This window comes from Hermetia illucens, chromosome 6 (assembly GCF_905115235.1).
Source record: "Hermetia illucens chromosome 6, iHerIll2.2.curated.20191125, whole genome shotgun sequence".
In the NCBI taxonomy this organism is placed as follows: Eukaryota; Metazoa; Arthropoda; class Insecta; order Diptera; family Stratiomyidae; genus Hermetia; species Hermetia illucens.
This window is the reverse complement of record NC_051854.1, coordinates 59,145,094-59,173,079: the sequence shown is the minus strand read 5'-3', so window position 1 is coordinate 59,173,079 and position 27,986 is coordinate 59,145,094. Positions and strand designations below refer to the sequence as shown.

At 42.1% G+C, this 27,986-nt stretch overlaps 1 protein-coding gene across 1 annotated transcript in view; it reads left to right on the top strand.

Moving 5' to 3' along the window:
- The window catches only part of LOC119660589 (neuronal PAS domain-containing protein 4B), a 402,201-nt gene that overhangs the window by 33,604 nt on the left and 340,611 nt on the right, over nucleotides 1-27,986 (top strand). The window contains exon 2 of the mRNA XM_038069258.1: nucleotides 23,530-23,960. Coding sequence (XP_037925186.1) covers nucleotides 23,716-23,960 — 245 coding nt within the window. The 5' untranslated portion in view covers nucleotides 23,530-23,715. The remainder of the gene's footprint in view (nucleotides 1-23,529; nucleotides 23,961-27,986) is intronic.

The following is a 27,986-nucleotide window of genomic DNA, read 5'->3' as shown; positions in this document are numbered from 1 at the left end:
TGCAATGTTTGGTGGAAATCACACTATTCCCCAAACAGGTAAAAATTGTCACTTCTGTGCAAATGTTCATCCAAATGCTTTAATAAAGGAAATACACAAAACCGTTTATACCTAAAGCGTCCAGCTTCCGGTTTCCCGACTTGTTAACGCTTATCCGGAAATTCTGCTGGAGGTTGATAATAACTTTAAATTTTCCGCGTGAGATAAGTTCTGGTGAAATAACCTGCACCTCTAACTGTTTATTTTTTCCTGAGGAGGGTATACCATTCAGCTCAGACCTTGCTTCTTTCCCCGCGACCTTTTTCCAACCTTGAATGGTGTCACCCACCTGGCAGCACCTGATGACAAGTCCACATCTACTAGCTTGATATGTTGTTGTTGTTTAGTGCTGATAATTTGCCCGATTTTCGGAACAGATTCGAATGGCGCGACCCCTTTATTTTTGCCGCAGGCATCTTTCTACTGCCAATGAATTGGTATATATCTCCGCCTGGAATATGGTCGTCATTTTTCGGAGAGGTCGAGCCAGTTCCATAATCAAATTACCTGAGAATACCCCTGCGCCAGATCCGTCTTCCACAGCTGACCTTTCTGCGAAGATTATTAAGTCTGTAATTTGAAAAGACTTATGGGAATTTATCGACCATTCTCCTCTTTTGGATCCTGAAACCATATGATCGGCGGGGCATCAGAGCTACCGGATGTTTGTTAAGGAATTTCCAGATCCGACTGCCTCAGTCGGTGTAGTTATCATTGCTCAAGTAATATTCAAGCAACCGAGCCTCTGAATGTGCGTTAGCAACTTCTTGCAGTTTGTAAATTTCAGTGTCGGCTATCAAAAGGGCTTTTATTATATATGTATACATCCAATGTGTCTGTTTTGGTGAAAGTCCCCAGGTCTTACCTACCGAAGTCCTACAGTAATATAGCAATCTGCAGGATTTCTGATATTGTTCCTGGATATGGTGCCACGTTAGCTTGGAGTCCAGATGTACTCCTAAATACTTGACTGTTTATACCAGCTGGATTTCATCCCCTGCTAAGGTGGGTAGGGTGTAGCTGCCTCAATTGACGTTTCTAGTGAAATTAACTAGTCTAGTTTTCCTAACGTTCACCGTGAGTCCATTGTGGAGGCACCAGCTGTGGATTTCATGCAGAGCTGTATTCAATTATTACGGCTAGATGGTCTCCAAATGCTTGTGCGAAGACTTTTTTGTCCTTCAGGAGCCAAAGCAATGTATCCATTGCCAGAAGCCATAACAGCCCCCCCCCCCCCCCCCCTATGGGCAGCCCTTAAAACATCCTGCCTCAATAGACTTCTGGCCAATTAATATGTGTTTTTTTTTACTACAGCATGTTAAGGAACCAACTGATTTACTTTAGAAACGATAGCTAGGCATCCATTACCAGGAGCCATGAAACAGCAGAGAGAAACCCTCCCTGTAGGCGGCCGCTAAGATGCTGTCTTGACGCGTTACAACTTGCCACGAATGAGGTATAATTGAAGGCACTTTGGATATCCACGAACGCGTCTAAGCGTGTTATTTTTCTTGCATTGTCTTCAAAATTTTTGCTGCACCCTTGTCGTTCTCCTCTGTTTTGTCAAATCCAATTTCTATCATTATATTTTACCATTCTTTGACGCCTTGAGTTGACAGGTTTCTTCGAAATCTTTGCTCATGCTAGTTGTGACCATCTACATTGTTTTCTCAACTTCAGCAATGGATTTGATGTGTCTCAAAGGGATTACGACTCGGGCTGTCAATTCTATCTTATACGACACCTAATTTGTCTTCCGCAGATTCCGAAATGGAGTCTCCGCAGGTGGATTCATGCGCATTATGAAGAGCGCGATATGGTTTGATACTCTCCACTATTCGACAAGAGCCGCAATGTCAGGGGATGCTATCGTGACGCCGATGTCCTCTACCCCGACCAAGTTTTAGAAATTGGGTTCATTACCCAAATTGAGGATCTCCAGATTAGCTCTTATTAGATACACCTAGAGAGGCTGGTGTTTTTTCGGTAAAGGTGCCATTGGAGTATTCGGGCGGCCAGATGTATTTAGAGGCATTGATTCATCAAGGGCGCAACAACCGGTGTCCCGGTCTAGGCCTGCCTTAATAAGGAACTCCCCAGACACCCAGATTTTGCGCAGAGGCAAACAAATTGGGTATCCCTAAAAACTGTCTGGTGCCCCGACCTAAGGCATCGTTTCATTATGGGCAGGGTCTACCTCGTCTTCTTTTTCTACCATAGATAGTTCCGTTGTAGAGTTTCTGGGTAAGATCATCCTCATCCATACGGATTAAATGATCCGCCCACCGCAACCTGTTGAGCAGGATTTTATCGACAATTTGACGGTCGTGGTATCGCTCATAGATTTCGTCGTTATGTAGGCTACGGAATCGTTCATCTTCATGTAGGGGGCCAAAAATTCTTCGGAAGATTCTTCTCTCGAACGCGGCCAAGAGTTCGCAGTTTTTTTTACTAAGAATCCAGATTTTCAAGGAATATACATATATAAGGACTGGCAAGATTATAGTCTTGCACAGGGAGAGCTTTGACCTTATGCTGAGACATTTCGAGCGAAATAGGTTTTGTAAGCTCAAATAAGCTCTGTTGACAGCCAACAACCGTGCGCGGATTTCATCGTCATAGCTGTTATCGGCTCTGATTTGTCACTCTAGATAGGAGAAATTTTCAACGGCCTCAAAATTGTAGTCTCCTATCTTTATTGTTTTCGTTTGACCAGTGCGATTCAATGCTGTTCGTTCTTTGGTTTTTGGCGCTGACGTTGCCACTATGTACGTCTTGACTTCATTCCGAGATCTCGCACAGCCTGCTCGATCTGGATGAAGATAGACTATACATCTCGGGTTGCTCTTCCTATAATGTCTGTATTGTCAGCTTAGGCCAGTAGTTGGGTGGAATTAAAGAGTATGGTGCCTCTTGAATTAACATCTGCATCGCGGATCACTTACTCCAGTGCCAGGTTAAAAAGGACGCATGAGGGGGTATCTCCTTGTATTAAACCATTGTCTCAAGAGATCCTGTTACTTTTATCTGGTCTCGTACGTTGGTTAGGGTCAGTCTTATCAATTTCGCCGGGATATCAAATTCTCTCATGACCGTGTACAGTTTTACCCTGGCTATGCTATCATAGGCGCCTTTAAAGTCGATGAAAAGATGGTGCAACTGATGTCCATATTCCATCAGTTTTTCCATCACTTGCTGCAGAGACAAAATCTAATAAAATAGACTACTTCTGAATTATGTACCAGGGAGTAATTATGGAGAAAGATAGTCGTGGCGGGAAGTGCCTTTTGGCGCTGAAACATATTGCCATGGGGGTCGTGATTTATTCCCCAGTGGCGTTACAGGGGGTATTAATTCAATTTTAAATTAAAATCAACTTATTTAAGTTCGAAATAAATCGGAAATTCCTCAAAATATAAATAAAATTTATTTCCTTTCTGCGACAATTTTATGACCTCGAACTCTATTGAATTGGCATTCAACAATACCACGTTTCCTATCAGTGAAATTACTGAAATAAAAGATGACCCATGTAACTGAAACAAAACTCTCATGTAACTGAATCAAATTTTACTTTCAATTGTTCCAAGACATTCCACACAAGCTCAGCAAAAAGGAAGGAATAAAAGACATCAAAAATCATATAACACCGGACCTATGGCTATTGTGAGTTAACCTCGATCTTGCCTTAATGTCGCTTTTTTATTACTACTTATAATTTTTCGTTGTTACTATTGTTGTTTGCCTGATATTGTGCTGTAGTTGTTGAAACAAAAATCTAACCTCCCGCAATGAAACAATGAAAACTCCACCAATATACGTAGCCCCAATATACTACATGCAAAATGCATCTTTAAAGAAAACTTTGTTATTTATTTTTTATCTTTTACAATTTTCATCTTGTGGTTATTATATATGACGATGAGTACAATATGTTGTATCTTTGAGTATCTGGAGGTCTTTCTTGCGTTCTCCTTGACTTCTTCAACTTGTTGGATTGCAAAAGAGTAATCGTTGCTATTGTTATGATTGTTATTCTGGTGGCTCCTATTCTTATCTTCTGTGTTGGTTTTATATGGATGCTGTCGCGGACGGTTAAAGTGGGTTATTTGTTATGTTGGCCCTAAACGTTACCTAGTCTAAAATTAAATAATAATAATAATCGTAACATTGTTGCTGTGTTTATAGAGGAGAATAGGTAATATAATATAAGAGCGCAATGAATGTGTCTTATGGGATGAAGTTCGGAGTCGTTAGATGAGTTTCTGCGAGACTTTGTAGTGCATCAAGGGTTTGAAATGGTGAACATCAGAAATCACGTATAGATGTTAGTGTGAAGTATCTAAACCAGTAATCTGTGAATCAGTAAAAGGATTTATTCTGACTATTAACATTGATCTTCAATGGAGTGACCTGGATTAGCTAATTTCAAACCCAATAGAGGTTAACCAATAGCCCGGTAAGCGGAAGCTTCAACCATGTAAGAAGTAATTATATTAACTAGTATCACGGATTCTTCTCAGTTCCCACTAAAAGGAGGGAACATTAGTATCACTTTGAGTTTCTACTAATGAAGGTTGGAATGCATGTCTTTAGTGATGAAGTTTAGTATAGGGTCTGAGATTTGAGAAGGAGTACCTATATACGTTTAAAAATATTGCCGTGGTCATCTACTTGGGAGGATACTCAAATGCGGCTAATTAGCCGAAAGGATTAGAGTCAGCTCCCTTTCAAATTTAAAGATGAACATTCCGCTTACTGATCTGTTCATGGGACAGTTAGGTTCACTCATTCATAAGAACGATCTTTTTAAAAATTTCACTCCAAATTAAGTTTATGTAGGTTCTCAATAACGAGTGCAGAGCTGCCTCAAAAGCAATGAAAATTAACCATGCAGGTGCACAAGCACCTAAGTGGAGGCCAGGCTTATGAAGATAGTCCAGAGATCCACAAAAAGTTACAAATAAGAAGGGAGAACAAAAATTAGGATTAAAAAATATCACGACTCGGCCTAGAAAACTCGATACCTGCATGCCGCGATCGAGGTGACATTAAAGTACAGCTTGCGGGGTTTCGACGTTCCCTTGTATCTTAGGCCTGCAATTTATGAAGACGCTCTTTGGTATGCCGATGTCTGACAGCTGACGCATCGAGGCGGACACTGCAATTAATTTCAATGAACTGGAACTTCGAAGTTTCGAAGGGTCAGAAGACGCCACACCTCATAGTTGGAAATATGATGAAAAGTGGCTGCCAAAGTTTGCTCGTACCCAATTTACTGGATTCCCACGAAGAAACACAAGCTTTCGAACAATTTAATGAAAAAATAAAAAAGTGAGGGGAACAAACGCTAAACTTCTCATCAGTAGTAAGTGGGCCACCCTCCTAATAAGTTTTGTGTGTTAGAGCAAGATAAAGTTATAAGTTTTGGTTCTTTCTCGTTCACTGCTCTGGAAATATCTTTTATTCTCATCTACTCTTTCCCACCTACTCCGCACTTTGATCCATGCTGATGATTTATACTTTCTGGTTATTTGCTTGGTGTACACTAGGAGCAGGCATACATCCTCATTCACCGTCTGTGCATTAGTAACGAGAATTGTAATATGTACGTGCGGATTATTCTTTTGGCTGTGAACAATAGGAAACTGGTGTTATCAATATTAACCGGAAGCACCACATCAGTACTCATATGGAGTTGTTGCCAGTTGCCAGATAAACTTGGTTGACTGATGCGGGTGATTGGCACTTAAGCACTTTTGATGTATTGGCGGGCCAGTGGTGCAGCTAACAAGCAGACTGATGGTGTTTTGTTTCTAGAGAAAACAGAAATAGCTGAACCTGTCAAAACTATATGACATTTGAGAAATACTTTTTAGGCACAATAGTAGGCTAAAAGGGCATTATCGTTGTCTTTTAAGATAAAGAACATGGAGACTCGAGAGGTGTTTCTAAGCTTTAACTTTTATATTGGAAGCTTATAGTCGAGGCTTTCTCTATTGCTATCGTGACCAAGTAAGAGGATCTGACGACCTTGCATTTCGTACGCTAGTGTCTGGGTTTCTCAGAATATACAATGGAACGATCGATAAAGGAATTACACACCTGCTTGCCTGCCTTTACGAGACATTCTTAGATTCATAATAGCCTGCCATAGTCATAGGCTAAAAATTATCTGAACTAATACCTTAGAGAATGACATATAATTATAACATTGTTGTGTAAAAAAAACTTATTAAAATCGGTTGACTAGCTATCTGTCCGTCTGTTTGTTTGTCTGTCACATGCATTTTTTTCAGAAGCGGCTATACCGATTGACATAAAATTTCAGTAATGTAGGTTACAATATAAAGGGTAATCTTACAAAGTTTGGTGGAAATCACACTATTAGTAACAAAGTTATAGTGAGTAAAACTTGTCGCTTCAGTGCAAATTCTAAGATTTTGAATGTCAGTAGCATGCGAAAATAAGTAGTCTAACATAATATGTTATGTTAAGTACTAATAGGACAAATGTCCACTCAAATGATTTTACATAAGAAAATACACAAAACTTTTCATGCTTAAAGAGTGCAGTTTTCAGTTTCCCGACTTGTTTTTTTTTTCTCTTTGGCTGAGAGAAATCCATCTAGATACCCATCTGGAATCTAGGACGCGCATGCCGGAATCTTACGGACTAAATTCTCCCATACTTACTCTACACTCTGTGGGGGTGTTCAGTTCTTAACTGTTCACTCTACATGCGCCGCTACGACTTTGGATGGTGTTAATTGCAGTAGCTTACCTTCAATGGCCCGCTCTGTTTCTGCTTTTTTAATCGCTGGTGGATCCGTGCACCTTTTCTAACCTGGTCTCTCGAAAAAGTGATCCGTGATGTTAATGTAAATGCGAGAGGCACCATCGTTTTAAGAAAACGAGTTAAACCCTGCCTTAATAAGGAACCCAAGCCATCCTGGTTTTTTTGCCGGGGTCCATCAATTCGACATCCCTAAAAGCTGTTTGGCGTCCTGACCTACGCCATCGCTCCATCTCAGGTAGAGTCTGCCTAGTCTTCTTTTTCTACCATAGACGTTAGACTTATAGACTTTCTGGGTTGGATCATCTTCATCCATATGGATTAAGTGACCCGCCCACCACAACCTATTGAGCCGGATTTTATCCACAACCAGACGGTCGTGGTCTCGCTCATAGATTTCGTCGTTATGTAGGCTACGGAATTGTCCAGGGGCCACAAATTCTTCGGAGGATTCTTCTCTTGAACGCGGCCAAAAGTTCACAATTCTTCTTGCTAAGAACCCTAGTCTCCGAGGAATAGATGAGAACTGACATTGTCTTGTACAGTAAGAGCTTTGACCCTATGGTGACACGTTTTGAGCGGAATAGTTTTTGTAAGTTGAAATAGGCTCTGTTGGCTGCCAACAACCGTGCGCGGATCTCAAAGTTGTATTCTCCTATCTTTATTCTTCCCGTTTGACCAGTGCAATTTGATGTTGTTGGTTGGATAGTTTTCGGTGCTGACGTTGCCACCATATATTTTGTTTTGCCTTCTTTGATGTGCTGTCCAAAATCTCGCACCAATCGCCGCCTGCTCGATCTGGATGAAGGCATTTTGTACGTCTCGGGTCTTTCTTCCTATGATATGGTCAGCATATGCTAGTAGTTGGGTGGACTTAAAGAGAATCGTACCTTTTGTATTTACCTCAGCATCAGGGATCACTTTCTCGAGGGCCAGGTTAAAGAGGACGCATGATAGGGCATCCCCTTGTCGTAGACCGTTGAGAGTGATCCTGTTACTTTTATCTGGCCTCACACATTGGGGTCAGCCTAGCCATTCTTATTAATTTAATTTTTAATTAATTAATATCTTGTAGATGGTACTCAGCAACGTGATACCTCTATAATTGCTGCCCTGCGTGATATAAGTTGATGAACCACTTGGTGTAATTGGTCGCCTCCATATTTAAGCAATTCGTCTGTAATTCTATCGGCTCCTGGCGACTTATGATTTCTAACCTGACGAATTACACGGACTGTTACTTCAGGGCTTGGTGGTGGCAGTATTTGTCCGTCGTCTTCAGGGAGGAACTCCATCTCACCGATGTTCTGTTTGTTCAGTAGTTCATCAAAGTACTCAACCCATGGCCCCAATATGCCCAGTCTATCAGAAATCAGATTTCCCTCTTTGTCTCTCAATGATAACATTCTTCAGGTGATTGTGAAGATCATTTTTTGATGCTTCATCTCCAGGACCTCTATTGATTGCGGTTATTGCGGCATTCGTTTCCCCCTATAGGTGTTACGTAAGGCTGTGTTGTGAATGGCTTCACCTGATTGTCAGAGGGGATTGTAGGTGGTGTTGTTATTCGAGCACGGAGCACCATGCGAACGAGATAGCGATCCGAGTCTATATTGGCCCCCTATATGTTCTGACACTCATCAAGGCTGAGAGGTGGCGGCTTTCGATCAACACGTTGAAATTTGGTTGGAAGTGGTCTCGTCTGGATTTGTGGACCGCTTTCCGCGCAAACCAGCTACTTCCAACAACCATTTCATGTGACATTGTTTATTGAATAATTCGGAGCCAACATATCGCCTGAATATGGGCTCCGTCCCTACTTGGCTGTTAAAATCTCCAGTATGATTTTGATATCAGATCTGGAGCAGGCTTCGAGGGTCCGCTCAAATGCCTCGTAGAAGCTATCATCACATCAAGTATTTTTGTTACGTCAGTTGGCTTACTGCTGGAGTGGAAATTACATTTTTGTGCCCACCACCTGCCTCTGGAAATTATTAGCTTATATCCATTTTTGGGTTAGGTTGAGCGAAGTTTTCCTCTTTTTCCCTATATGGGGTGGACAATATAATGAGGAGATCTTCGTATTTTCGTTGAATAGTTGCACACTAATAGTCACAAGCTGCATTTTGTGGTTTTGAATTTTTTTGATTGAAGTTGAGCTGATTGGCGAATAAAAGCATTCTAAACGAAAATAACTAACGAATTCAGAGCTTAAAACCTGATGGAAGCTTAACTTAGGCCCTTGAGTATGTCATTAAAAAAGCACTATCGATACTTCAGGAACGTTGTTCCAACAAGATGGTATCCTCCTGGATGTGGAGTCAGCGGTAATGGAACTGGAGCTAAGTTCCATTTACGCCAAAATAAGAAACATTATCCAAACAAGACAAAATATGTCAACAGGGGATTACAACTAGCTGTTAAACACTACGGCGCCTTTTAAGATCAATAAAGGAAGGCGCAGGCTGGAGAATTAGGTGTGATAGTCAGTCATGCTGCGCAAATGCAGTATAGCAAGCCGCATTGGACGAATGGTGGAGCAATAATCCGTAGGGCACTATGGAAATGCGATCATCCGATAGATGATCGTGCATCGCTCAGCATTCTTACTGGAACATGCAAGACCTACCAAAATTTCTATCTAACTAAGGAGTACGACACTTGAGTTGAAACCGAACTCTACATTTGAGGCCCGAAAGTATCTAGTCCGATTGGATGTAACCACGACCCTCAGGAAACTCCAACTAGGGACCAACCGCTAATAATCGGGTTGTAAGTTTTCCTGGGACATGTAAATTCGGGGGCTATTCCGGCTCCCATGGTACCAGAAAATTTCTGGTGAGATCTCACGGCGGGACTCACTTCAGACTATATGGGTTGGTATTTGCCTCAAGTACTACTGGTGTAGGAGGCTGTAGGCTCGAGCGTCCAACACCAAGCCGTCTTGCATCTCCTCATATTGCGCTAATGTTCCACTAAAAGGAGCATAACAGCTGTAGATATGGACGCCGTTGACTTTTGTTTTTACAAAGCCGTCTCTTGGAAATGCCATTGTTTCTTGAATGGCTGCCGTCCACATAACCATATCGCCGCGTTTCCCGATAAGTCATTCACCCACTGTAATTTTGGGAGGCTTCACATATTACCGTCACGTTCACATTCGACTCTCGAATGGTTTGCGGGAGCCAGTCCTGAGCTGCTTTGTAATGGTTGAGTTTGATTTGTATTAACCTCATTTAACCCTACGATTCAGGTCCCTCCTATATGCCGGCACCTGCTGCTGCAAAGTTGCTGAAATCGAGGCATCTGAAGCATCTCTTGAGAGATACTTGCTTTCTAAGTCGGCGCATGACCCAACCTATTCTTACCTTTCCCGCGGTAATAAGTTTAATCCCTGCTTATACCGGCAAGTTAATAATAGCGGTCTGTGTACCTCTTCTTCATCCTTTTGATGGCACTTTCTTTGCTAAGGCTGAATTGTTGTCTTAACGTAGCTCAGATATCCTCGTGATGTGACCCCGTCTAGGTCTTTGCACTCGATTACTATCTGTTGCTTTCTAGCTTTCACGTCTGTTTGCTCACCTAGCACCTTTTCTCCCTGAGAGTGAAAATGATCCACTGTCTTCTCGCTAGATTTGTTTAGCTCCAGGATCAGATCTCCTTTTTGCCTACGACTGTACGACTCACACTGCCGCCCAGGTTTGTCAATTCTGGAGCCGCTTTGGCTTTCCGAAGGATATTCATGAAGGACATATCTCCTTTCTGGACAAATCTTCATTTTCTCCTTCTGCCGCCCACCATTGTCCATTATTCGGGTTTACGAGTTGTAGGTTTGTCCCCTTCTGTCAAAGTTGGGTTCGTAATCGAAGAACTACCCGGAACTTCCGCTTGCTCAGCTTTTTTCGGCGAAGAAGCTTTTTTCTTCTTGGCAGCTTGTTGGGCTGTTGGCTGTTGGGGGACTCTCCAAGTTAATCTTCTCTTGTAGCATTAGATACCACAGTAACCAAGTTTCCAACTACTGAAGCACTGCGGTCGCTGGATATCGCCTGGAGCCCGCTTGCCCACTCCCAAAAACCGCCGGTACTGGGTTTCTGAAGCCCTGCACCACCGAACGTTCCCTTATCCGCACGAAGGGACACGCCTGATGGGAGATTTGGCAACTTCACACAGGTTATTAATCAGCTAAAGCAACAAATGGGTGCTGATATATTAGTGGGGCGTACTTAAATTGTCATATTGTGTGAGCATGCTGTGAAAAATTGGCGAAAGTAGGAGGCACTCTCTCGTAAAAATTAGGGCAGGCCTAGTTAATCTATTATGGTTTTTTCTACAAAATGTCACAAATTACACTCATTTTTCTTCTGGCATATAAATAAATACATTCATTGATGGGTCCAAATGTTAATTTAAACAAACAAATTATAATATGTCTACAATTGCATATCAATCGTACCGACATGTATGGCTCATGAGACGTTAATTCAATTTAGCCACCTTGTCACTTCGACGCAACGAAATTCTAACATAACAAAAACATCATTCAATTGTCATTGAATTAATCACCGAAGATATCGTAGAAATATTTTCAATACCCCCCATGGATAAGGTGGTACCAACCCAATAATCGCATTGTCGGCCTCGACGGAATTTAACTAATTGAAATAAACCCGTAACGAAGAGAAATTGATTTTCAATCATTTTACGCGTAACATTTGAATAGAAAGTACAACTCGATGAATTTTATAGATGATCTTGTCTGTTAGATTGGTAATGTGGCAACTTTATCTACTTTGAGTTCCTTGAGAGCAAGAAATTGATATTGCGAAATTGGTTGTAGAAAAGAGGGTATATTGCCATATGGGCTTGCAAATGAACTATGTAAATAGTGAAATGAGAGATCGATTAGCAAGAAATATATATTTGTAAATCTTCTTGTGGGAAAACAATTCTTTTCTTTGTAACTGAATCTTTAAACAATTAAAACCGTTGGTCGGTGCATTAGCTAATCTTCCTCGCACCGGGCCTTGTGTAAAGTATCCTAATTGATTACAGAAATTAAGGAAAAAAGTCCCACTTAAACAAATATTTCCGACCATGTTACTGTCACATATCTCCAGATAGTCTTTGTGTATCTTTAAATTGACATTGAAGTAAATAAATTGAGTGCTTATCCACAAAATCTCTTCAAGGCTACCACCAATAGATAGATTAGCTCCTAGATTCATCTTGCAATGATCGATCACACCCCAACTAAACCCATTGCTCATAAAACTACCAACATTTTGGGCGACCTTTTGTTCTCGTGAAACAAGTTGTCCAGGAGCATAATCAACGTCTTCGGGGGTCATATTAAAATGTCATTTGCTTCTGAATTGAACATCCGTCTTTTGTATCATTTTATCGGTGGAAACCTGTTCCTCTGTGCCGTTCAGGTTGTTCGACTTGTCGGACCTATGAGGCATCAAGCAACAAGAATTGAAAAATTAAGCTAAGAACCGGTGGACGAATGGGAAGGAGCCATGGTCGATAGTCATACGCTGTGCGGCCTGCAACAATGTGATCATCAAATGGTCGATCAGTTTACGGAGAATTCTAGTCAAGACAAGTGAAGTCTTGTGATAATGAACCCACCTATGATGTATTTGGGACACGGGACAGTTTCTCGCATGTCAATAGCCTGAAGACCACGGAATGTATCACATGGAGATGCGTATGCTGAGGCTTCACGTTAAGTGCTAATTAATAAAAAAAATCAATGTCAATCATATGAATAATTACTGAATAGCCGACTCGGGATTTTGGACTTTTTTGTTGAATTTTCTTTTGGTTTAAGTTGATGAACATTCCAATTTAGATTTGACGAGATAAAATCTGATTTTTAGCAGTTTCGGTGAGGTGTAACCGTCATTAATTAATGTGGGCACCTATAAATCCTCATATTATACGAAATAAAGTTTCTCGCTCAAGTCTTTTGTTTTTGTATGATATTTATTTCTTGTATATGAACTTCTTATTATGAAAACGCACTAATGTTGTAAATAGCATATGTGGATCGAGTTTTTGATCAAAAGCTCTTTTTTTGTAAAATTAGCTTCAAGGTGTGACTGTGGAATGTTTAGAATTAATAAAAAGTTCTGAGAAAAATCTTCGAATCCATATGGGTATAATTACAGTTTTTTTCCAATTATGGCAGTGTTTTCTTTTATTGAGCGCAATTTAGCTCAAGCGTAATTCACGGCAATGTAAAGTAGTGAATAGTTGGATTCCTTTAACCAAAGGAAGGTGTAGGGTATTTGCCATTTATCCTAGAAGTGGGCCGTTCACTTGTTGTGAAAATATATCAAGTTGGGCGACAAACATGATGGTTGGTTGCAGTATTAAATACAGAGATAATGAGCGGATGAACAGAGTAGCTTTTCCAATATCGTTGTTTAGGATCTGCGGGATCCTAAGTACCCATCCACTTGATGGTGGACCGGACTAAATGAGGAGCAACTTACTCCCTCGTTTTTTAGTCCATGGATCCCTAGTATTGGAGCGTAGCACCCCAAGCATTAAGAATTGAAAAAATCAAAAAATTTTTTTTTTGATTTTTTCAATTTTCCAATCATTACTGGAAGTTTCATATAGATTTCAATTCCATTACACTAGACTTGTTCATTTTAAGATAGCTCTAATATATAAAAATATTACATAATGCAGTGGTAGATCCTTATAAAATCTGAGGGAGTGTCTTTATGATCTCTGCATCTATAATTCAAATCTAGTGTGCAGCGCTGCATAATAAAGTATGTAATATTTTCATCTGAATCGATGGTTCCAAGCACTGTCATAACCTGGTATTAAACAAACTTTTATTTTTTGACGGCGCGTGAATTGTAGGGGAAGACGGCCTGCATTTCAATCTGTTGCCTTGGGTTTGAATCCTAGTCATTATGGATATCTGTATTTGTCTTGCGTTTGACTTGGTACTGTGAGTTTACCACTTAATCACAGCATTAATTGTAATGTTAATGAAACTGATGCACAGTCTTAATTAAAAATGAAGAGAAAATAAAAACAGTAACAAGAAAGAGACCGTGGGATACCTTTGCGCCGTGGATTGTTGCGCCAACTATTATTATCATTATCACTATCAAAGATAGGACCAATGTGACTATTTGTCATGCGCGCAGAATTCTTCCGACACGAACTGAAATTGCCACCGCAATTAGAGCCCCTCAACGAATGTCACAGCGGTATAGGTCAAATGACGGTTGTTTTCTGTGTCTTTCTCAATGTCTAAGGGCCAAAACAATGCAGTTGTAAAGTTTTTACTAAATTTTTATAAAATTCAACTTGTGTTGGCATTCGCAAGTGCGTTACAGCCTAGGAACATCATCATCATCAACGGCGCAAAAATCGGCATCTGGTCTAGACCTGCCTTAATAAGGAACTCCAGACATCCCGGTTTTATGCCGAGGTCCACCAATTCGATATCTCTAAAAACTGTCAGCCGTCCTGATCTACGCCATCGCTCCATATTAGGAAGGGTCTGCCTCGTCTTCTTTTTCTACCATAGATATTGCCCTTATAGACTTTCCGGGTGGGATCATCCTCATCCATACGGATTAAGTGACCCGGCCACCGTAACCTATTGAGCCGGATTTTATCCACAACCGGACGGTCATGGTATCGCTCATAGACTTCGTTGTTATGTAGGCTATGGAATCGTCCATCTTCATGTAGGAGGCAAAAATTCTTCCGAGGATTTTTCTCTCGAACGCGGCCAAGAGTTCGCAATTCTTCTTGCTAAGAACCCAAGTCTCCGAGGAATATATGAGGACTGGCAAGATCATTGTCTTGTACAGTAAGAGCTTTGACCCTATGGTGAGATGTTTCGAGCGGAGCAGTTTTTATAAGCTTAAATAGGCTCTGTTGGTTGACAACAATCGTAGCTGTTATCGGTTGTGATTTTCGACCCTAAATAGGAGAAATTATCACCGGTCTCAAAGTTGTATTCTCCTATCTTTATTCTTCCCGTTTGACCAGTGCTGTGTTTTGCCTTCATTGATGTGCAACCCAAGATATCACGCCGCCTGCTCGATCTGGATGAAGGCAGTTTGTACGTCTCGGGTGGTCCTTTCCATGATGTCGATATCATCAGCATATATCAGTAGTTGGGTGGACTTAAAGAGGGTCGTACCTCTTGCATTTACCTCAGCATCACAGATCATTTTCTCGAGGGCCAGGTTAAAGATGACGCATGATGGGGCATCCCCTTGTCGTAGACCGTTGTTGATATCGAATGGTCTTGAGAGTGTTCCTGCTGCTACTCAACCCATCGCTCCAATATGCCCATTCTGTCGGATATCAGATTTCCCTCTTTGTCTCGGCAGGATGAGTATCGAGGTGTATAAAGCTTCATCCTGCTGACGTATCGGTAAAACTTCCGTGCCTGGCGCGGTTGCTCCCTGTACTTTTCTAATTCACCGATTTGTTGGTTTTTCCAGGCTTCCTTTTTCCGTCCGTGAGGTCGCTTCCCCGCTCGTCGGAGTTCGTGATTAGTCTCTGTGCGTGCCTGCGTTCTTGGAGAATGCAACATTACTCGTTATGCAGCATTTTTCCGTTCCGTTGCTAGCTTACATTCATCGTCAAACCAGCCGTTTCGATTCCTTTTGCGACTGGGGCCAAGTATGTTTGTGGCCGTATTTATGATCACGTTCTTCAGGTGATTGTGAAGATCATTTGTTGATGCTTCATCTCCAGGACTTCTGTTGACTGCGGTTATTGCGGCATCCATTTCCCCCTTATAGGTGTCGCGGAGGGCTGTGTTGTGGATGGCTTCAGTGTTAACTCTCACCTGATTGTCAGAGGGGATTCTGGGTGGTATTGTTATTCAAGCTCGCAGCACCATGCCAACGAGATAGCGGTCCGAGTCTATATTGGCCCCCTTATATGTTCTGACATTCATCAAGGCTGAGAGGTGGCGGCTTTCGATCAAAACGTGGTCAATTGGGTTGAAAGTGATCCCGTCTGGAAGGACCCACGTATGTTTGTGGACCGCTTTCCGCGCAAACCAAGTACGAGTACTTCTAACAACCATTTCGTGTGACACTGCTAACTTAATAATCTGCGGTCCGTTGCATTTTGCATTTTGCATTTTGGTGAAAGCTATGGGAGCTAGCGTATCACCTCAACTAAGAAACCTACTCCGAGCACATGGTTTACTGGATGGTCACCATAATATATGGTGTAGCGGCTCTTCTCCAGGAGACCGGTCCCTGTCCAACGCATCTCCTGTAACGCTGTTACATCAGCCCTATATTGGCACAGGGTGTCGATTAGCTGCTCAGCAGTTTCATCCCTGTACAAGGAGCGCACGTTCCATGAGAAAATGCGCAAATCTTTATTCCGTTGTCGTTGCCGGGTTCATCGTTGTGTAATCCGTCCAGTCCGAGGCTCCTGTTGTGGGTTCTTAACTTCGGTTCTCCGTGTAGGGTTGTCAGCCCTACCCAACCCCCAACCTGGAGGGCCAGCTGGTACACTTTGTCCTGTTTTTAGGCGCGGGAGACTCGCCTTCATCCTTCTCCGTCTGCAGCTTTCGTTAAGAAAGACCTCCCAGCGGTCACCACGTGGAGGTGGAGATAGGGTTTGGCAGTAGAGCTGTTGGTGTTGGTTCAGCAGGCATTTCCCAGGTTTTATGCTTCATCGTGGGTACCAATCCATATTCCGCCCTGGGACCTATATTGTACTACCCTTTGACCACCAGAAACATCATAACTTCAAAATGTTCGATTTTTTCTCTTGCAGAGCGAGAATTTTTGTATGAAAACGCATAATTTTGAACCAAGTTCAGGGCTTTCTACCCTCAAAACGAAGGACTTAGGATGTATGAGCCTCAAGAAAAGCGTTACCTTCCAGAAGAGCAAATCACTTCAGCAAAGATTTTTTGCAGTCTATCCCGCCATTCGGAGGCTCTTCTAAAAGATGGGAACAATTCAAGTCCCTTGCTTGAAATGGTCATCAAGCCCAGTATAAGATTCACTCATTCATTCCGTAAGAGCAAACTTACTCTTTTTAAGACAGGTTCAAAACCTTTGGAGAAAAGTAACAGCTCGGAGCTAATATGGGCCACTGGCTGACGTCCGCGAGTACACAGGGGACGCAACTCCATGAGGACTTTATCCTTTGTAATCAGCAAATATAAGTTTTATAGGCTCTTTGACTTTAAACGTTACTTTTTCATGTTCAGGGGGTGATTCCATGCTGGTCTGTATTCGATCAATAACAAGGTTCGATATACGTGCTAGAGACTCTTGAAGAGAATGTGATTAAGGGGGTGCATTGGCAGCTCGTGTACTATTTACTTGTCTATTTTGAAAGCGATGCTCACCGTGGGAAACGGAAAACCTTATCTAAGCCAATTGGATTGAGCACTATCACCATCTTTCACTTTCTACGGCAATTACACCGGTGTCTACCACCACCTTTATTGCATCGACGGTGGAGCGACCTTTCCTGAATTCAAACTGCATATCAGAAAGAGTCCTTTCATTTTCTGCTGTTTCGCGCAATTTGTTGGCAATTATTGACGATGGATCGCCAGGTTGGTTGTTTCCTTTTGGCAACAAAACCAAACGCTGTTGTATCCATTTTTGGGTAATATCTCCTTGTCGAGGCATTTTTGTATTGCTTGTACAGACATGTCTGGGCTCGCGTGGCGGTTGTTTTCACAGTTTTCAGGTCATCAGGTCCAGTAGCTTCCTTGCCCTTTATTTTTTTGCATACCTGGAGCAATTCATCTTCGATGATACACGGTGTGGTTTCTAAACCAGCTGCACCGATTGTTTCGATTACTGTGTTAGATCTTTATGTTAAATCTTTATTTTCAGGGTGAACTTCCCATAGCTTTTATACCTACCATACCTACAGGTATGGTTTAAGGCCTTGTTTTGCAGCGTAAGAAACCCGAGTTGGTAACAGAGCTGTAGGTGGTAAATCAGAGTTCATTTCCCAGTTTTTGGCTGTAGTACACTAGTGTACTACTTTAGTATACTCATGCAGCCCAACACGCTGAGGCACATACTACCCTTGAACCGCTAGCCAGCCAGCTTGAGAACATGGCTATGCGTGCACATCTGCTGGTGCGAAAATGAGCATGCTTTTAATGTAACTGCCGAGCGTTCCCTTATCCGCAAGAAAGGATGTGAATGATGGGAGATTGGACACAGGAACTTCATGCTGTGTATCCTGTTCTCGACCTAGTACTCACCACTAACCTCCCAGGAAAGAAGAACAAGCTTTTATTACTCAGAATGAAAGAGCCACAAAAGTTACATGGACAAATAGCTCTCCTCCGAAAAAGGAAACAAGTCGGGAAACTGGAAGCTGGACGCTTTAGGTATGAAAGGTTTTGTGTATTTCCTTTATAAAGACATCAGTACGTAACATGTAATATACGCATAATACTATATTATGTGAGGATATCCACTTTCGGGAGAAATTGACATTCAAAATCTTGAATTTATATAGGAGTGATAACTTTGACCTATTATAACTTTGTTAGTAATAGTGCGATTTCCACCAAACTTGGACCAAGCTCTGGAGCATGTTGGTTTCCACCTGGTCTGGTCCATCATCAAATGGATGGCGGGCTTAGGAATCCCTCGATTCTTAAACAAAATTTTAGTTTAGCCTTAGGGGAACAGATGCCACCATGTAACGACTTCTGTCACGTTGCTCCCAGGGTAGAGGTGAGTCAGCGTCTGAGTTGCCTCCGCTCTGGACGAAACCATAAGTCATATATTTTTTATGGTTAAGGTTTGGGGTACCTTATTTGTTTGCACGCTTTAATTTTCTCTGTTGTTTTCTTCTCTTGCTATTGGAAGTTTTTCCTCAGGATTTGATCTTTCATATCGGTTCGTTCGTTTGAATCGCGATCCTGTTCAGGCGTTTTCTTGCTACTGTTATCTGTGGCATACCGCAAGTTATAGGGAAGTTATAGGGAATATTTTCCTTCCAGTATAGTTTTCTCCCTACAATGTATTTCGGGCCTGTAGTTTGAATGGGCCACCATGACTTTCTTCTTCTCCGCAGAGTTGAGTGCATTGACAACACAGCATTTATCTTCTTCTATTGCAGCCACACAATGACCAGCACTACATTGACTGCATGTATAGTTGATCTCGCCTTGGGAATTTCGAATTGCTTATCAGAAAGGCCTCCATCGTCTTCCGCAATATTGAGCAGTCTTTTTTATATTACTCGTTCAAATAGTTTGTCAACCGTATTGACCAGACATATCGGCTTATATGAGGAGCGGTGGTTTACCTAAGTTCTGAATAAGTAGCAGCTTTTGTAGGTATTTGGGGACATTCAAAGTAGCTATTGCGGTTGACAATAGCCAAATCGAATTTTGATTATCGCCAAGCATCTTGGTCAAAGGGAAGTATAGGTCCCCGGGGCGAAACGTGCATTGGTACCCACGATGGAGCATAAAACCTGGGAAATGCCTGCTGAGCCAACACCAACAGCTCTACTACCAAACCCTATCTCCACTTCCACGTGATGACGGCTGGGAGCTCTTTATTATCGAAAAGCTGCAGAGGGAGAAGAATGAAGGCGAGTCTTCCGCGCCTAAAAACGGGACAAATTGTACCAACTGGTCCTCCAGGTTGGGGGTTGGGTAGGGCTGACAACCATACACGGAAAACCACTTGTTACAAAGCCACAACAGGAGCCTCGGACTGGACGGATTACACAACGACGAAACCGGCAACGACAATATAATAACGGTTTGCGCATTTTCTCAAGGAACCTGCGCTCCCTGTACGGAGATGAAGCTAATGAGCAGCTTGCTCTGCCCTGTCCCAATATATGGCTGATGTAAAAGCGTTGCAAGAGATGCGTTGGACAGGGAAGGGTTTCCTAGAGAAGAGCCGCTACACCATATATTATAGTGGCCATCCAGTAAACCATGTGCTCGGTGTAGGTTTCTTAGTCAGCTAAAAAATGAAACCTGCTGTTATCGGCTTTGAAAACTTAAGCGGCAAGGCAAACTTAGAAATATAAGCCTCATTCACGTTCACGCCCTTACAGAGGATACTGCAGAGTCGGAGAAGGATACCTTCTACGAGGCAGTAGAACGAACTCTCGAAGCCTGTCCCAGATATGATATCAAAATCATACTTGGTGATTTTAACAGCCAAGTAGGGAAGGAGCCCGTATTCAGACGATACGTTGGCTCCCATAGCTTACACGAAAAAACAAATGATAACGGACTGCGGATTATTAAATTAGCAGGGTCACCCAAAATGGTTGTTGGAAGTACTTGGTTTGCGCGGAAAGCGGTCCACAAACATACGTGGGCCCCTCCTGACGAGACCACTTTCAACCAAATTGACTACGTTTTGATCGAAAGCCGCCACCTCTCAGCCTTGATGAATGTCAGAATTTATAGGGGGGGCCAATATAGACTCGGATCACTATCTCGTTGGCATGGTGTTCCGAAGTCGAATAACAACACCACCCAGAATCCCCTCTCACAATCAGGTGAGAATTAACACGGAAGCCATCCACAAAACAACCCTCCGCGATACCTAAAAGGGGGAAATGGATCCCGCAATAACCGCAGTCAACAGAGGTCCTGGAGATGAAGCATCAACCAATGATCTTCACAATCACCTGAAGAACGTTATCATAAATACGGCTACAAACATACTTGATCCCAGCCGCAAGAAAAGTCGGAACGGCTGGTTTAACGATGAATTTAAGCTAGCAACGGAACGGAAGAATGCCGCATATCGAGTAATGTTGCATTCTCAAAGAACGCATGCACGCGCAGAGACTTATCACGAACTCCGTCGAGCGGAGGAGCGACTTCACAAACGGAACAAGGAAGCTTGGGAGAACTAACAAGTCTGCGAACTAGAAAAGTACAGGGAGCAACCGCACCAGGCCCGAAGGCGGGAGTTTTACCAATAAGTCAGCAGGATGAAGCCTCGATATTCATCCTGCCGAGACAAAGAGGGAAATCTGATTTCCTACAGAATGGGCGAGAGGATGGACGATTCCGTAGCCTACATAACGACGAAATCTATGAGCGATACCATGACCGTCCGGTTGTGGATGAAATCCGTCTCAATAGGTTACGGTGGGCGGGTCTCTTAATCTGTATGGATGAGGATAATCCCCCCCCCCCCCCCCCCCCGAAAGTCAATAAGGGCAATATCTATGGTATAAAAAGAAGACGAGTCAGACCCTGCCTAAGATGGAGCGATGGCGTAGGCCAGGACGCCAGACAGCTTTTAGGGATATCGAATTGGTGGACCTCGGCGCAAGACCGGGATGTCTGGAGTTCCCTATTAAGGCAGGCCTAGACCGGATACCGGTTGTTGCGCCGTTGATGATAATGATGATAATTTGTGGCACGTAGTATTGAAGCATAATTTATGCAGCAATTACATGAATACCATCCCCATGATGGAAACATTTATCGGGGCTGTATCTGAAAATTCGATCGACGAAGTTCTAGTTGACCAAAAATGCATAAAATCCATAAGAGACATTACCCGACCGCGTCTTGATAAACTTGGTAGCAAAGCTATCTAAATTCCATCCGACATTTTTGAGTGGAATCGGCTACTACTCTGTTGATTGCATGATTGGACTCGTGAGACATAAAGAACTGACCCTCTGACCTATCGGATATCATAAAAAAATGTACATTCACATTGCATTCATTCGCATAAATCGGTACACATAGTTCGCCATGATAAAAACTTCCAACAAATTTCAATCCCTGCTGGCGATAGCCCCAACACAAGTTTTTGATTTAATATAAACAAAACGCGGATCGTATTCCCTTGATTTTATTCAAAACTCCCCAGATATCCTTAAAGTCGCCCAACAAAACAACCAAACCGACTTTTCCACTGCACATTTGCATTACTTTTTGCAATTTCAGAAATATTCCGAGTTCCAATCTGTACTGACTGCAGTTGCTGCTTTTGGCTGCTAAAATGCAATTGTTGTGATATGTTTGCAGCGAGTCTTCTTTTTTTCAGCCTCTCAAAGACTTTTTGGTTCAGTTGGACTGCTGGAAGGAACCCTGTGGGTTCTACGGGGGAAGGTCTTCCAGCAAATGCAGCCAGACACTGCCAAGTCGTGAGCAACTGTTTTAGTTTTTCCTCACGAGAAAATATTGGAACGTACTCGGTTTGGTCCCAAACTTGCAGCCATTCACTGGCAGCCGTTTGGATTTTTTGCATTATAATAAATGTGCAATATGGAAATGGTAAAATGAACATATGGACCGTTTTGAAATTTATACTATTTTATTAATATATTCTTTGGGATTGGTGCACACGTTATGCGGGGATTTACCTTACATGGGAAAACACGTGGCTGTTTGAAGGATTTTGGAAGTAGTTTGCTGGGGACTTAAAATATAATACAAAAGACCCAGTTGCGCGTTTTGTACCCTATTTGAATTGGCAGAAGCAAGTCATACCTTTATCCGAAATTGCATTTAGTGGATGAATGGAGACCACAGCACCATTGGACCTAAACTGATTATGAATCACCTACACAACCCACAGAACGAATCTTTTGTCCATTTAAATCAATTTTCATAATTCAAATTTTCAGAAAAGACTTTAATCAACTCAACCTCGCTATCTGTGTGAAATATCTGAATCTGAGCCGACATTAATAAAATCAAATCTTGAAGATAAATCGATACCGCTTGTGAGATTGTCACCTTCTTGATTTATTGCCGCCCAGGTCGGGTGATTTATAATGTACCGAAAAGTATTTAAATCGCATTCAATCAAAAAAGCTGAAAATCAAAGTGTTTTGTAGACCTACTCGTACGGGAACTGGCAGTTGTCAGGCATAATAAAGGCTTATCTAAATGCATGGCTAAATTGTTTTGGTCACAAGAGGGTGTAGATAGTATCTGCGCGATTTCAATCGATTGCAATCATAATGAATTGCTTCAGTGGACGAATTGCTTGTAGCTATGAAAGTGTGTAATTGTGTTTGAAAAAGGTACCTTGCGGTCGAAATTGTGGATGGTTACATCTGAATTTGGTGATTGTTGAACAAAACGGCAGATTTTTGTGGGATCAAGTTGGAGTTACCTCGGCATTGATCTCTCTGAATGTAATATTGATGTAATAGATCAGGGAAAGGTCACCAGAAATCTTAATACCTGGGACGCATTTCATGAGAAAACCTAGGCAAGACCGTTTCATTTTCATTTTCGGTATTCTGAATGATCATCATCATCATCAACGGCGCAACAACCGGCATCCGGTCTAGGCTTGCCTTAGTAAGGAACTCTAGATACCCCGTTTTTGCGCCGAGGTCACCAATTTGATATCCTTAAAAGTTGTCTGGTGTCCTGATCTAGGCCATCGTACCATTTCAGAAGAAGACGAGCCCCTTTCTTTTTCTACCATAGATATTGTCCTTATAGATTTTCCGGGCTGGATCATCATCATACATACGGATTAAGTGACACGCCCACTGCAACTTGTTGAGCCGGATTTTATCCACAACCAGCCGCTAGTGGTATCGCTCATAGATTTCGTCGTTATGTAGGCTACTTAGTGATACCTAGATGAAATTCAGAATGTTTTCATTGTAATCTTTTCCATACACTCGCATTTTAATGAATATTCTCAAAAATCTTTTATTTTATGATTTCAGATCAGTTTCAATACTTCGCCATCAAGATGCTTTTCAAAAGGAGCTTACCCTATAGACACTACATATTTAAAGTTAACTCCATGTTACAATTAAGTCACCAAGACAGATAGTATTTAAGGGAAACTGTTGCAACTGCTCAGATCTGATTTATGTTCATTAATCCCAAAGTAACTCAAAGTAGTCGTCATGTATAGTGAAAAGAGTTTAGATAAGCAAGCGGTTCCGTCGCAACCGCCACCACCATTACACCATCATCTTCATCACCACCACCATCATCATCACCACCCTTCAAATCATCACTCCAATCATCAACAACATGCACATTCAAGCCCTCATCAGATTCAACTGCAACATCAACAACAGCAACAACCGCAACAGCAACAACCAGCGCAGCAGCAGCAACAAGGATCACAAGCGGCAATGTTTACAAGGTAAGGATTTATTTGAAAATGAAATTGTGTTTGGTTATTTATAAGTGAACTTGAAAAAATCGATTGGAATAATTGAAAGGCAAATAGGAACACCAGAAAAGCTGTTTATTCTTAATTACTGAGGCCTAACTTTATATTTAAGGGAGCCTCTTCAAAAAGCTAATTCAATTCATTTGAAGTGTTCAAACTGAATACAGCAGCACTTTTAACAACTCATATTTGCCCAGAGGGCTTCTGCGTCAGGTGTATATTATATATGGCGCACCAGCTTGGTCCCGACCTGAGCGGCAAAGGCAGAGCTGCATGCGACCACGCACGTGTCATAGGTTGGGGACAACGACTTGGCATACCGGGTCAGCTACGAATATCGCAAGTTAATCTTGTAAATAAGTAGCCGCGGACAAGCAGAACATTCCGTCTGTGTTCATCTTCCTTTACCTATTCTTCCCTTTCAGGGGGAGTAAACCTCCTTAACAAATCTGTAATCCGAGGTGAAGGAATCGACGCGCTTATCGGATGAATTGCAGTGACGTTACACTGTATTTCAGCGGCTCCCCTCCAAATACCTTCCCTACCTTTGGAGGTTACCATGGGGCATTGCAACATTGGGGCTCGTTTACAGGGTTGACTGCCTCCCCAGTACTCGTGGGAACACAATTGGGGACATTTTTAACAATTTCAATAGGACCCCAAGGTTGCGAAGACAGTACCCAATACGGTTAAAAGTCGCTCAACAACCTTAGAGCGGCTCTTCGCCCTTGGATGTTTTGGTGGTTATGCGGTCAACCACCAGGGACGGAAGAACTAGGCGTTGTATGGTTTGGACGAACCAACTCAATGAATTTATCGTCTGCGCCTATTACTCTATAACGGATTTGGAACGGAATCCATCACGATACAGTCATCGAATACATGACGCGTTAATAATCTGATTTCCGGAACGAAGTCATGTTCGGGAATAGAACGTCGTCAGCCAGTATCGGGTGCTAGTGAATAACAACCGAGTTGTCCTACCAACTAGACAACAAATCTTCCTAGAGGTGTCACTTGACCTCGGTGTGGAGTCATCAACTTACCGGACTAGTCAAAGCAGCAACACAAGTACTCCACCTGTAAGACATTCCATGAACCCAGTAGTCAGAGGAAGCTTAGCAACTGGGGATGTCGACCGAATTTATAATAACGCTTTGACCGCATTCCAGGTTGCATTGAGAGAATATGCTGAGATTCTCCCAGACGCTAGACCAAAGATCTCAAGACTAAAGTTTACTTCGAAAACTACTGACATCATTGTTGCCGGCGACAGAATTTTGGCTGATCGTTTGGCTAGCGAGATTACTGCTACAGAGGTTCACAACTTGATCTACGTTGCAGTTGCCATGGTTATTTGTCTCCATAATCAACATCTTAGAGTGAATAACAGATGTATGCGCAGGAGGATTTTACCATTCTGGGTATTTCGACTCAACAAAAGAGTCGAAAAGTTAAGAAAGGAGATTGGCCGTGTCACGTAAACACTTCTTGGAAATCCATCACCAAGAGTACACAGATGCGTTGCGAACAGCACTGGAAACTACCATCTACCAAAGCTTTGAGCGAAGGACAGACAACACCTTGTTCCAACCAACCAACAGGGATTCTATACAAATCTCACCAACTCAGGTAGGGAAAGTAACCTCGATCTGGATCAGGCAGAAGACTTCTGGAGAAGTGTTTGGAGTAAATCCAGCCGTTATAATTTAGAAGCGGCGTGGCTCCCACACCTTTTGCATTCATACGAGGCCCTCCCCGAAATGACCATGCCTGACATTACTGAAGCTGACGTAGAAGCAGCCTTTGACAAAGCAGGTAATTGGAAGACGCCAGGAGTTGATAAGATTCCTAACTTCTGCTGAAGCGGTTCAAGAGCATTCACAGAGTATGGCAAATCATTTTAATCAAATGATTGTCTAACCGAAATTATTTGCAGAATTTTTCTCGAAGGGGATAACTTTTCTCATGCCCTAGAAACAGAGTGCCTCTTGCGCTCCAAAATGTCGACCAATTCCTACCATCTACAAGGTCTTCGCAACATGATGATGTTCATAAATTGATAGCTGAGGAGCAAAAAGGATGCCCAAAAGGCTACCGAGGCTGTAAAGGACAGCTTATAATCGATTCAGTAGCTGTGAAGCAGGCTGTCCACCAGAAACGAAATATCCCAACAGCCTACATACGATTATAAATCAGCCTTTGACTCCATATCACATTCGTAGTTACTACAAGTGTTACGCTTCCACAAAATCAACCCGAATATGGTTCTTCTCTTGAGAACAGTAATGAAGAAACGGAATAGCTATCGGTATCCGCTATATCACCTTTTGCATGACAGCAAATATGGGTTCGAAGTCAAACGTGGCATATTGCCGAAATGTACATTAAACCATTTAATGTATATTGATGACATCAAATTGTATGCCAAAGACGAAAACCAACATCGTTCCTTGCTGGACATCACCATCCGGTTCAGCAAGGATATCGGCATGCAGTTGGGTTTGGAGGAATTTAGCATTAAAACAATTGTTCGGGGAAACACACCGACAACGGAGGATACAGCTACAATAACATTCAAATTAAGGGTATGGATTCGGATGACGTCTTCAAATACCTCGGCATATCCCAAGGAACAACACCTACTGTGGCAATAATGAAATCGAAGTTGCTGGTGGAATTTGAACGACGTCTGGATCTTGTCCTTAAAACTGAGCTGTTTGGGAAAAATTAAATCATGGCAATCAACAACAATTCTCTAGCCAATTATACCAGGCTACCGTCATGGCAGATGATAAATTATCTCCTTTGATCTTGAAAAGCAGAGAATGGGATCACATGTCGAATGTTACTTCAGTCCAACAGAATATCGTCATGTGGAAAGAGACAAATGATTGACAAATGGTGTACAATGTACAAATGGTGTACTTTCCCATGAGACCAAAGCATACCTAAATCCCAACAAAAAATGTCAAAGGGTACATCCTTCACGACTCCTCAATCACCAACTCCAGTTGTAGGTTATGCAACTGTGAATGATGGTCTTCTCATCCAGCACATAACATCTGCGTGCAGGATGTTGAGCAATACCGAGTACACCAGTCGTCATAACTCTATCTGCAAGATTCTCCATCAAAACCTTGCGTTGAAGTATAACTTAGTGACAACCTATCATCCTTACTATAAGTATACTCCGCAGAGAATTTTGGAAAACGATCGGGTCAAACTACTGTGTTATCACACTATTGCCACCGACCACAGTGTTAATCACAACAAACCCGATCTAGTTCTGTTTTTGAAGGAAGAAGGAGCAAGCTTCATAATCTATGTAGCCGTATCGTTGGACCGGCACACTGTTGAAAAACAGTAAGAAAAATTCGGAACTGCGGTCCATTGGCGGACGATATGAAGCAAACTTGGAGACAACAAAAGATCGGTAATTTCGGCGATAGGATTAGTCCCGCAGAATTTACGTAAACGGCTGAAAACGCTCGATCTTAGGACTGGACTATGCATGGAGATGAAAAAGCGGTTGTCCTTGCAGCCTGTGCTATAATCCGAAGAGTCCTGTCCGGTAACAATCTTATCTAGTGTCTTCCATTTAAGATCCATATGTCTGTAGTATAGAATGGAATTCGACCGAAAAATTAGGCAGCGAAAAAGGAAAATTTTGCTTTTCCTAGGCAATGTAGCTTCGCATCCTCGCCACTTGCAATTACAAAATATACAAATTATTTTTCTTCCAAGCAACACGACTTCAGCTTGTCAGCCGTTAAATTAGGGCGTTATTAAAAATTTCAAAGTTTACTATCAAAGCATGCATGTTAAACACATCTTGGCAAACATTGACACTTCTTCGGCGAAGAAACCAATTAAGGTCTTGGAGCCTGTGCATTTTACAAAAGCAGCCTGGATTAAGGTGCAGCCAGTAACAATTGCAAACTGTTTTAGAAAAGCGGGATTTAACAAAAATGATTCTGAATCAGAAGAATTCAA